The 12,061-nt window shown below is 63.6% G+C and overlaps 2 protein-coding genes across 2 annotated transcripts; both read left to right on the forward strand.

Annotated features, from left to right (window-relative positions):
- Positions 1-439: 439 nt before the first annotated feature.
- RASSF1 (Ras association domain family member 1) lies at positions 440-6,333 on the forward strand. The gene is given in 7 exon segments (XM_056334546.1): positions 440-1,103; positions 2,129-2,190; positions 2,192-2,251; positions 4,453-4,557; positions 4,648-4,942; positions 5,497-5,612; positions 5,718-6,333. Coding segments are annotated over 7 exon segments (1,035 nt in total). The 5' UTR covers positions 440-853; the 3' UTR covers positions 5,865-6,333.
- A 46-nt stretch (positions 6,334-6,379) lies between these two features.
- Positions 6,380-11,368, forward strand: TUSC2 (tumor suppressor 2, mitochondrial calcium regulator). Its single transcript, XM_056337580.1, is given in 4 exon segments — positions 6,380-6,533; positions 6,535-6,561; positions 6,855-6,975; positions 8,600-11,368. Coding segments are annotated over 4 exon segments (330 nt in total). The 5' UTR covers positions 6,380-6,417; the 3' UTR covers positions 8,666-11,368.
- Positions 11,369-12,061: the final 693 nt, after the last annotated feature.

The following is a 12,061-nucleotide window of genomic DNA, read 5'->3' on the forward strand; positions in this document are numbered from 1 at the left end:
TTAGAGCAGCAGGGGCAGGCAGAGGATGTGGTTAGCCCAAGCACCTCGCTGTGAGAAAGCAATGAGTTTCTCGGGTGTTTGTTACCTGCCATCTCATAGGGATGGTTTCCCCCCTCCCCTCCCAGGTGATGTGATATTAGCACCAAGGGCTTGGCCCCCTGCCTACCAGCATCTCTCTGCAGGGTGTGGGGGTGGTCTGCTGTGCCTTGGGGTGCCTTCCACCTTTCCCAGCCAGCAGCTGCTGCCAGAGGGCTGGGGCCTTGTGCTGAGCGTGGCTGGGAAAGGTTGGCAGTGCTGTGCCCCTTTTCTGATGGGGTGTCTGAGACACACCCCCCACGCCCCAAAAGCAGGCGCCCCAAAGCACGCCCCAGTGCTGTTGCTGTAGGACCCACAGGCAGGAAACCATCTTGGGTCCAGCTGCAGCCACAGCGAGCAGCCCACGCTGGGGGGTGAGGAGTTTACTCCAAGCACGGAGGCTCTCCGGGGGAGCTTCGGCTGCTGCTCACCCGCTGCCAGAGCTTCCCCCGGGCCCCTTCGCCGCTGGGAAACTGAGGCACGGAGCGAGGCTTGCCCCGGCCCTGGGAGGGAGCGGGGCTGCCCGAGTGGGGCCCCCCTTACCCGGCGGCGGCTCCGGGAGCCTCTTCCCTGCCTCCAGCCCGCCCCGCCGGGCTTGCCGGGACCGGGGGTGACGGTCGGGACCCCGGGGCGCCTGCGCGGCTGTCCCCCCTCTACACCCCGCTCCTGCCTCAGTTTCCCCTGCGGTGGCCGGACGGGGCGGCCCCTCCCGGTCCCCGCCCCAGCCCCGCTGCCGGCCCCCGCGTCGGCGCCGCGCAGCGCCCGCGACCGCCGGGCCATGGAGCTCATCGAGCTGCGAGAGCTGCAGCCGGAGCCGCGGCCGGCCCGGGGCCGCCTGGAACGGACCAACGCGTTGCGCATCAGCCCGGCCCGACGGCCCGGCCCCGGCACGCACCCCGACCCGCGACTGACGGCGGCACCGGGCGCCGGGCACCGCTTCGAGCCCCGGCGCCGCGGGCTCCACACCTGGTGCGACCTCTGCGGGGACTTCGTCTGGGGCGGCGGCAGGAAGAGCCTCCAGTGCCGCCGTGAGTACCGCGCCGCGCCCCGGGCCTCCCGGCACCCCCACGGGGCATCCCACCAGCGGGCACCCCCACCACCGGGCACCCCAACAGGGCACTGGCCATCCCGCCAGCGGGCACCCCCACCACCAAGCATCCCACCACCGGGCACCCTGCCCCTGGGCACCCCGATGGCACAACGGGCATCCCTCCAGAAAGCACCCCTGACAGGGCACGGGGCATCCTGCCACCGGGCACCCTGACGGGGTGCCAGGCTCCCCACCACCACACACTCCCACCGGGCACTGGGCATCCTGGTAGTGAGCACCCTGACTGCGCAGCAAGTCTCCCACCACTGGGCAGAAGTATCCTGGCACCGGCCACGCACACCAGGCACTGAGCATCGTGTTACTAGGCACCCCCACCAGGTACCATGCATCCCAGTACCAGGCACCTGCACTGGGCGCAGGCATCCCAGCACTGAGCATCCCCACTGGGCACGGGCAGCTCAGTACTGATGACTCACACTGGGCATCCTGGTACCAGACAAGGCCACTGAGAGCTGGGCATCCCTGTACTGGGCACACACACTGAGCACTGGGCCTCTGGGCACCAGGCACCACTATCAGGCACCAGACACCTCCATACTGGGCACACACACTGGGAACTGGGCAGTCCCCTGCTGAATACCCCTTCAGGCACTGCACATCCTGGTACTGGGCACCCACACTGGGCAGCCCGGCACCATGTACCCCACCAGGTAGTGGGCATCCCGGTACCGGGCACTGAGCATCCCAGCCATCAGGTGCCCACACTGGCCAGTCCAGGGAGCACGGGCACTGCGGTGCTGGCCAGCAGCATGGCACAGCAGTGTCCCATGTGGGTGCTGCCCCCTGAGCCCGCAGCACTGACACGGCATGGGCAGGCAGCTGGACATACTGGCACTATGCACCAGCCCTTGCCCCACCAGGCACCAGTACCCCCCCCGGTGCAGCCACGGACCCTGATACCCAGCGCCGTGGTGGTGACACTGTTCCTGTCCCCATCCCCAGACTGCAGCTTCATCTGCCACTACCGGTGCCGGGCCTTGGTGCGGCTGGACTGCAGCGGCCCCCCCGAGCACCAGCGATGAGGACGATGGCAACGAGCAGGCACTGGAGAAGGACACCAACGTGGTAGGGCCTGGCCCATGTCTGCGAGGGAGGGCGTGGGCAGGGGTTGGCTGTGCCATGCTGTGCCATGTGAGGCCACGCCATGTCAGGGCAGGCTGTGCCGTGCCAAGCTGTGCTATATCAGCTTGTGTCGAGCCACACTGGGCTTTGATGTGCTGCTGGGCTGGCCTGTGCTGTGCCATGCCAGGCTGCACCATGCCAGGTTGTGCCAAGCCTTGCTGTGTTGGTGCTGTGCTGCACCAAGCCAAACGATGCTGTGCTGTGCTGTGCCAGGCAGTGTCGAGCCACGCTGTGCTGTGCCGTGCGTGCCATGCCGGGCTATGCCACACTGGGCTGTGCCAAGCCATGCTGGCCTTCACTGTGCTTTGCCATGCTGGGCTGTGCCGAACCGTGCTGTGCTGTGCCAGGCTAAGCTGTGCCCAGCTGAGCTGCGCTGGCCTGGGCTGTGCCCGGACAGTCCGTGCTCGCCGGGCCGAGGCACGGGCGGGTCCGGGCGCGGGTGAAATCACCGCCGGAAGCGGGACCGCGCCGCGCCGCCCCCCTCCCACGTCACCCCCCCAGCCGGGGCGGGGCCGACAGCGGGAGCTGGGCACGGACGGGGGACCGCGCCGAGCCGGGACAGCACCGCGACAGGGACCGGGCGGAGCCGAGCCGGGACAAGGAGTGAGCCGGGCCGAGCCGAGCCAGGACAGGCACCGGGCCGAGCCGAGCCGGGGGCGCGCCGAGCCGGGCCGGGCCAAGGACCGGGCTGAGCCGAGCCGGGAGCGGACCGAGCCGGGCCGCAGCCCGGGGACCGGCCGGGCTGGCGCGTGGCCGGGTGTGCCCGTGTGCCCGCGGGCTCAGCGGGGCCGCGGGGCGGGCGGAGCGGGCTGCGGCCGCCGCCGTGGCCGTGCCTGTGGCCGGGGGCGGCGGGGCCGGGGGCTGCGGGGCGGCGGCGGCGCTGGCGCTGCGGCGGGACGGCACGGGGGGCAGCACGGCGAGCAGCGGCTACTGCAGCCAGGAGGACTCCGACTCCGAGCCCGAGCTCTTCTACACAGCCCGCACCTCCCTCGGCCGCCGCCCGCGCCGCCGCCAGGTCGGTCCCGGGCCGCCGGCCGTGACGTCACGGGGGGGATGACGTCAGCCGGGGGGAGCGCGCACACGGCCCCCGGGCTGGGTGCTGGGGGACAAGCGAGGGTGAGCTTAGTGTGGGGCCGGTTGTCGCCCCGTCGTGAGGAGAACGTGGGGGGCAGGCGGTCTTGTCTTGGAGCTTAGCATGGCTCTGCTGTGGGGCTAAGCATGGTCTTGCTATGGGGCAAGTGTGGGAGCAAATGTGGCCATGCCGTGGGGCATGGTGGCTCTGTCCAGTTGGATGGATGCAAGTGTGGTGGAGCAAGCAAGGCACTGTGGGCTGAGCAGGGCTCTGCTGCCTGGCTTGGCCATCCCATGGCCCCCCAGGCTGGAGCTGCCCCCAGAGGGGGCAAGGGACGCTGCTTGGGGAGTGCCAGGGTGAGCTCCCTGGGGCAGTCTTACAGCTGTCCCCACCCCGTGTGGACCCCTGCAGGGTCGGGCAGTGCCTGCATGCCACGGGATGGCCGGTAGGGCTGGGAGCCCCGGGTGCTCCCCAGCCCCCCAGCACCGTAGGGACATGTGCAACTCCATACGGTGGCCCCACAGCCCTACATAAATACTCATTAGTGGGTGCTGGTGGCGGGGATGCTGAGCCAGGACGCCTGTGTGTCCCCAGTGTGGGGCCAGTACTTGGAAGCAGGTGCTGGCGGCATGGATGGGCTGCACCCCTAGCCCAGCCCAGCCCTGCTGCCTGGGATCCTGGGGCATCCCCCTGGCACTTGCCCTGGTGCTGGGCTGCCGGCACCCTGACTTGGGAATGCTTCTCTGATCTGGGGTTCTGGAAGAAGATGCCCAGCCCCAGAGTGTCCTCGCAGCAGGTTCACCCATCCCTGCAGCCCCAGGGCCGAGGGCTGGGGGCAGGGGGTGTCTAGTGCCAGTACCCCTGGAGCAGGGCTGGGGCTGTGCTGAGCTCAGCCATGCTTCCCCGGCACAGCTCAGCTCCACGCCAGCTGGGCTGATGCAGCCCTGCACAACTACCAGCATGTGTGTCAGCCGGTGTTCCAGGGTGGGCTGGGGGGCCAGCAGCATGCCAGGGCAGGCACAGGGGGGTCCTCCTGGCCACAGTGCTGCTCAGTCCAGCTTCTGTTGTGCAGGATGAGCCTAGTGAGTGGGAGAAGGCAGAGCTGGACCAGGCACAGGTGGAGCAGCGGATCAAGGAGTACAACAGCCAAATCAACAGCAACCTCTTCATGAGCCTGGTATGGAGTCAGTGTGGGGTCAGTGTGGGGCCAGGGGGTCAGCGGTGCCCTGCCCTGGCCCCACTCACCCCCCCCACTGGTGTCTCCCAGAACAAGGATGGCTCCTACACTGGCTTTATCAAGGTGCAGCTGAAGCTGGTGCGCCCTGTCTCGGTGCCGGCCACCAAGCGGGTCCCCTCCCTGCAGGCGGGGCGGATGGGGCCGCACACCCAGGGGGTGAAGCGCCGCACATCCTTCTACCTGCCCAAGGGGACTGTCAAGCACCTGCACATCCTCTCGCACACCCGTGCCAGCGAGGTCATCGATGCCCTCCTCCGCAAGTTCACCGTTGTGGATAACCCCCACAAGTTCGCCCTCTTCGAGAGGTCTGAGAAGGATGAGCAAGGTAGTGAGTGCTCTGGAGTATCCCTGTCCCTATAGTGGTGGCTGAGTCCCCGTGGTGGCAGTTTCCCCTGGGTGGTGGTGGCCTTATGGTGGCAGCATCCCCATGGCAGTGGTGTCCCCCTGGTGGCACTGTCCATGGTGGCAGCATCCTTGTGGCAGTGATGTCCCCATAGTGGCAGGTTCCCCTAGGCAGCCACATCCACGTGGTGTCACCATCCCTGTTACGGAGGTATCTGCCTTGGTGGTGGTGTCCCCAGTGGTTGTGGAGGTGTCCCCCACGGCAGCAGTATCCCCTATGGCAGCAATGTTCCCCATAGTGGCAGCATCCCAGTAGCAGTGGTACCCTCTTGGTGACAGTGTCCCCTGTCACCATGGACATGTCCCCCATGGCAGTGGTGTTCCCCAAGGTGGTGATGTTCCTGTAGTGGCAGCATCCTTATGGTAGCAGCATCCCTGTAGCAGCAGTGTCCCCACAGTGACAGTGATGTCCCTGTAGTGGCAGTGTCCCCATGGTGGTGGTGTCCCTTCCGCCATGACATGTGGCTGCCGTTGCAGTGTACCTGCGGAAGCTGGCTGACGAGGAGCAGCCGCTGCGGCTGCGGCTGCTGGCTGGCCCCAGCGAGAAGGTGCTCAGTTTCATCCTGAAGGAGAATGAGACTGGGGAGGTGAATGTGAGTACGGGGACAGGGAGGGGACTGGCACCCACACCCCCAGAGGATGTGGCCACGGGGGAACGTGCTGTGTCCCCGTTGCGATGGCAGCCCATGTGCCTGCAGTGGGACGCCTTCACACTGCCGGAGCTGCACAACTTCCTGCGCATCCTGCAGCGGGAGGAGGAGGAGCACGTGCGCCGGCTGCGGCACCGCTATGCCCGCTGCCGCCAGAAGATGCAAGAGGCACTGGCCACACGCACACCAGGGTGACCACCATGCCACCCGTGCCCGTGGCCAGCCAGCGTGCCGGGACCCTCGCCTGCCGGCGGGTGGGGGCACAAGGCAGGGGGGGTGGAAGGGGGCACCCCGGGACCCACCGGGCCGACACAACCCCCGTGGGGCTGGCCCGGGGAGTGGGGTCCCCGGGGAGAACGAGTGTGCCCAGGGGGGCGAGTGTCCCCGGGGGTAGGCGGGGTGGCGAGCACCAATAAAGGCATCTTGGTGACGAGGCCTGGCCTGCGGCGTGTCCTTGGCGGGGAGGCCGGGGTGGGGTGGCTGGGACGGGACGCGAGGAGCCACCGGGTGCGAGCGGGGCGGCAGCTGGGGAGGGCACGCTCACGCGCCGTGCTCACGTGACCAGGGCAGATCCTCCCTCCCCGGTCACGTGCGGGGGGCGCTGCGCGTGCCGGAAGTGTCGTAGCGCGGCAGCGCACGCAAGGGCGGTGCTCGCTCGGTGTCGCCGAGCTCTGGGCCGCTCCCCCCTCCCCCCACCCCCCCCACCCCCCCCAACCCCGGTCCCGCTCCCGCCGCCCCCGCCGCCGCCATGGGCGCCAGCGGCTCTAAGTCGCGGGGGCTGTGGCCCTTCGCCTCCCAGGCGGCGGGCGGCGGCGGCGCTGAGGGCCCCGGCGGGCAGCAGGCCCTGGCCCGGGCGCGGGCCGCCACCCCCCTTCGTCTTCACACGGCGCGGGTGAGAGGCCGGGGGGCAGTTGCCGTAGCAGCCGGGTGGGGTGTTTCGCTGCTGGGTCGGCTCGGGCCTACACGGGCACCGGCAAGGCGCGGGAGGACAGGCCCTGGCCTGCGGCGGGGGGACCGGGGGGCGAAAGGGGCCGACCCCGACAGCCGCTGGGCCGGCAGCGGCCGGCCCCCGCGGCTCTCCGGGGGTAGCGGTGTCGGCCTGCCCCAGCCCCCTCCCGGCTCGGGGGTTCCTGCGGCAGCTGGCGGCAGGCTCTTACCTACTCGCCTCCCCTCTCCTCTCGGCAGCTCCATGTACTACGATGAGGACGGGGATCTCGCTCACGAGTTCTACGAGGAGACAATCGTTACCAAGAACGGGAGGAAGCGCGCCAAGCTGAAGAGGATCCACAAGAACCTGATACCTCAGGTAGTGCGTGGAGAAGGGTGGGGAAAAGCGAGTGCCGGAAGTGCCACAGTGACAGCTGAAGACCCAGCTGTGCAGCACGTGGGCCTTCTTCCTCGGGGGCATCTTCTTGCCGGGCTTGCTGGGAAGGTGAAGGCTTTCTGCAGTGCCCCCCGCCCCCCCCCCCCCCCCCCCCCCCAGCTTCTGCTTCAGAGCTGTGACTCCTGTGTGTCCTGGCTTACATGCACATCACAGCATGAGGCTGAGACAGGAGAGGCAGAGCTGGTGACACCTTCCAGCTCACGTTTCCAAAGGGAAGCGGTACTCCAGCCCTTTAGAGCTGCCAGGATGGGGAAGATAAGTCGCCTGGGTGTGTGTTGTGGGGCGCAGAGTGCCAGGCAGCCCTCCGTGGCCATGATGTCCCATTGCTGAGCACCTTCTCCAAGGTGTGGGGTGCTGTGCTCGCTCAGCCAGTGTCCTGTTGCTGCAGAGGGCCAGACCCCGGCTTTGGGAGCAGCAGCCAAAGCCCATCACCTGCTAATGAGAGTGTGTGTGTTCCCCCCAGACACTTGGCAGTGACAGTGGTGTTGACACCTATGTGTTTTGCAAAACTCTCCTCTTAAAATAAGCAACTGTGGTCAAGCTGGGCAGGGGCTGGGGCACTGATTGAGAGTCTCACTACAAAAGGATAGCCTGCCTGTAGGGAAGCTTCTGGGGGTATAAATGGAGAAAAGGGCGGATCAAACCAGTGCTGGAGAGAGACCCTGCAGGAGTCTTAACTACATAAGCAGAAAGGCATGGCTTTAGCAAGTGCCTGGGGTGAGCTGTCGGTGTGCTCTGAGGGCTGGGCAGACCTCCAGTGGAACAGGACCCCTCTGAGTGCTGCACAACCAGTTATGGGGGGAAGCATACAGTGCCACTCCCCAGGCTGGCGTTCTCACAGAGGCAGGCTTGGGTGGTGGGGCTGACTCCTCAACAATGTGGCTTGAAACTCACCAGGCTGGAGAGAGCAGGTACTGGCACTAAATAGCTCTTTGCTAGTCCAGGCTTTTCTCTGGCTCTGCGTGTACAGGCCCAGCCCCAAGCCCCTGCTCCCCCCTCTCCTCCCAGCCCCCACCTGCCAGCATGTTCTCCCGGTGCTGTAACAGGAGAAGGCTTGAACAGGGCATGGGAAAAGCGCCTGTAGCTGGCGTGGAGGGAGTGTGCATTCAGCAGCCTCCCCTCTGGATAGAAAGCTGCTTTTCTTGTGTGCCAGCTGCCCTGGCTGCTTTCTCTCATAGAGCTCTTTTCATTCTTTTAAATCCCGTGAATGAAAGGTGCTGGATGAAAAGCCCAGACAGCCAATATCTGCCAGTCACGCACCAGCTGCTGCACGGGCAGTGCCTGGCAGAGCAGCTCCCTCCTTTCTCACCCTGCTGAGCTCCAGACCCGCCATGTGTGGCAGCCATCCGTGCCGCCCTTGGCTCTCCAGGGACCGGTTCGAAGGGCAAAGTGCTTTCACCATGTGCTGTTCTCCAGGAGTACCTGGTGCCAAAGCAGCTTTATAGACTCCTGTTCCTTGAGGGTGTGGTATCCTCTGTTGTACTCACAAGGCTTGTGGCTGTTGTTGGATGGTCTCTTCTGCTCACCACTATGATTCTTCTTTCAGGGCATAGTGAAACTGGAGCACCCTCGCATTCACGTGGATTTCCCTGTGATCATCTGCGAGGTGTGAGTTGCCAGACATTGCTGCCCGCAGGCAGGAGGCCCTGCCTCACCACCCCCAGCCTCACCAGGTGAGGCTGTGTTGCGTTCCCGCCCAAGGAAGACTCTGACCATGCGGCAGGGACAGGGGCTTTCCCCTCTCCTGGAGGTGAGGTGGGACAGAGCAGGCCAGGCTGGGCTTGGCTAGCACTCCTCACAGGAGATGAGTGGCCTTGTGCAACAACTGCTTAAAAACATCCTCGCTTGAGTCAGAAGACTTAAAATACCTTTTGTAGCCTCTAGCTGACGTTTGATGGGTAACTGGAATTGCAAACAAGCTGCTGTGTTTGAGCTGTTAAAGGGAGAGTGAGCCTGCACTTCTCACCAGAGAAAACCCTCTGCTTCTCAGGTATGCGGCCCAGGGAGAGCCAAGGCAAGGTAATGTGCTGCCTGGGGCCCCAAGGTCCCTTGGGCCTGGTGTTTAGATGGCCAGTGTTGCGGCATGGTGCTTGACCATGGGTGTTAGGTGCTGCTCCCCTGGATGGGTCCGTTGATGGAGGATAAATGGGGCAGGCCAAGGTGGGGCTGGTCTTGAAGCACATTTGGCTAGCTGCTGCGCTCCTCTTGGGAAAGGGACGGAGATCAGATGCCGCTGTCTTGGACCTCGGTTTCTTCCCCGTGTATGTTTCCCATTTATGCCAGCTGTGGGGAGGTTGGCTTTGCCACTGCCTGCAGTCCCCCTTCCTGCAGGGGATCTCTGTGGTCCGTGGCTACTGCTGATGGCAGCGAGGTCCCCAGCTCTGCAGCAGACATGCCACCCCTGTTAGCAAGTGGGCTTCTGCTGAGCCCTGTCCCTTGCCCACTGTGGGGCTGGGCTGCTGGGCAAGGTGTCTCCTCCCCCTGCAGCCATCTTGAAAGTACCTCCTGGTGGGGTGGGCCTTGACAGAGCCAAGCAGGAAGAAAATCATCTCTTCGTTCCCCATCCCCCAAAAACAATCGATTGGTATCCCTATCTGGCTTGGAAATCTCCCTGGCAATGTGAACTACGGTTCCTCCCGCATCACAGCTGGTGGCAGGAGGAGAAATGCGATGCACTTTAAAGGGAGGCTTTCTGCTCCATCTCTGAAGGTCCTGCTCTTTTCTCCTCTTTCCTCCTGTTTGAGAAGGTTGAGGTTGGCTTGGCAGCACCAAAAAGCCTCTCACCCCTGCGCGGAGGCCCCGGGGTGCTGAGCCAGCTGCCTCAGGGCCGGGGAGAGGCCTGACCCATACCACCCCTCGCCAGCATTATGAGCCACTGCCTCCCTGCTTAGCTGCCCCCAGACCGGGCAGGTAGAGGAAGACCGTCAGCGGTCACAGCGTTAAACTGGGTCAGAGCCTGCTCCCCACAGCAGCTGGCTTGGCTTTCCTCCTCTTTCGTTCTAGAACTTACTTTCTAAGCACTTCAGATGTTTGCTACCTCGATTTTTAATTTAGGCTGCTGGCTCTTGGCTGCCAGCCCTGTCGGCCTCTGTGTTGGATGTATCCATCCCCACGCCCGCTGAGAGCCGCCCCGGGCGTAGGGCCACATTCTCAGCTTTGGGGAGATAACAGCAGCAAGGCTGTTGCTGTCTTCCTGTCACCACCTCTTCCCTCTGTGTCCCCCCACCCACTGTTCCCATCGACAGGAGCGAGCATGGAGGGTAAAGCGGATATGCTGGCTGCCACTGGGCAGGGAAGCAGGAGGGCAGGGCTGTGGTCTACACTGTGATGCTGGGCGCTTCTTTCAACATCTTTTGTTCTCCTGCTTGCTTGAAAGTCTTGTCTTAAAACAATCCCCCACTGAAGTGTTTCTTATTTGCACCACCTGCTCTCGAGTTTCTCCTGGGCTGGATCTCCCTGGGAAGGGCATCCCTTGGGCTCCACAGGAGAGCAGGAGCTGCTGTCCCCAGGAAGAGGAGAGGAGAGAAAGCCGCGGCTGGGCTGCCTGTGCCACCTTGCCCTGATGCTATCTGAGGGCACGGGAAGCTGCACCAAATCTGTCTCTGGTACAGGAGAATACAGGGAAAGTGGAAGAGGAGTGGGGAAGGGGCTGGTGCAATTTGCCTGCCCTAACAGGGTGCCCCTTGCCTGGCTACTGGCCAAAAATCTGGCTACTGGCCTGAATGCCTGGGAAGGGGGGGGTAGAGACTGAGACCAGCTTAGCAAGGATGCTTTTGTCCTCCCTGACAGGCTGCCCACCCTTCCCCCAGGGCATCAAACATGCTTCCCCAAAAAAACACGCCTTCTCCCACCACCCCCTCCCCATGTCATTGGAGTGGCAGCAAACCTCTGGAGGCTGCCCACAAGCTGCGTGGTGCCCTGCTTCTTCCCAGGTTGGTCTCCTGAGCAACCAGCCCCCATACCCCCTCCCTTCCGCTGGCCTGTAGCCCTCCTGCAGCAGGGCCTTGGGAGCACCTGGAGGGATCTAAAAATGTGAAGGTCGCTGTAAATAGTATCTGTGTCCACTGTGGTGTTGGATAAAGAAAAAAAAAACACAATTCCTTTCAAAATTTTTTTTTTTTTACAATTTCTGTGTGATGTGCTTTCTTGTGTGGATGTATAGCCAAACCATACTCACTGATACTAGGCTCCTTGCTCCTTTAATGTGTGGGTAGGACCCATGGATGTGGGAAATGCACACTGTTTATGGTCCTTCCTCCTAGTGCATCTGTCCACTTTTGTTAAATTTCAATAAAATTATTTGTAGACCCCACAAGTCCCAAGAGCTGTCTTACATGGGAGGGTGCGTAGGCGAGCAGCTGTGCTCATGGGTGGAGGGAGGAGATGCTAGGAGATCCAAGGGGAGGTGGGCTTTGTCGTGCTGGTCTGTTTGCTGCTGGCACTTTGAGACCCCTGTTTTTTTGGGAGAACGATGTTTGCACACTGGGCGGTACTGGTGGTGAAGGAGCCATGAGTCATGGCCATTGCCAGGTGCTCCAGTTTGGTACTGGTGCTGGCAGGAGCTGGTGGCTTTGTCAGGCTGTGACTCTGCTTATAGCTGCCGTGACATCCTTTAAATGCATAACTAAAATGTGTTTATATAAATATATGTAATTTGCTTGTTCAGCCCAGTAAGTCTGGAGCTTGGGCCCCTCTCCCTTTCTATGTGGGGAGGGAGGGCTGAGGGACCCGGGTGTTGTGGGCTGCCCAGCTTCAAGCTGACCTCTTCCCATCCCTCCACTGGAACCCTGAGCCCTACGCCCTGCGGAGGAGAGGATCTGCCTGTCCACTCCTTCATCACCTGCCCTGTCAAATCCGTGCCTTATTAATCACCAGGGCCTGATGACTTTCTAGAAACCAGCATGACCCCATGACGGGATGCTAGTTGTCCATGGGGTGAGTGTGATCTCACTTTTGTGCCTTGTGTCCTGTCCCTGGCAGCCCAGCAAATGTTTTCCTGCAGCCACCA

The sequence above is a fragment of the Falco biarmicus genome, chromosome 4 (genome assembly GCF_023638135.1).
Source record: "Falco biarmicus isolate bFalBia1 chromosome 4, bFalBia1.pri, whole genome shotgun sequence".
Lineage (NCBI taxonomy): Eukaryota > Metazoa > Chordata > Aves > Falconiformes > Falconidae > Falco > Falco biarmicus.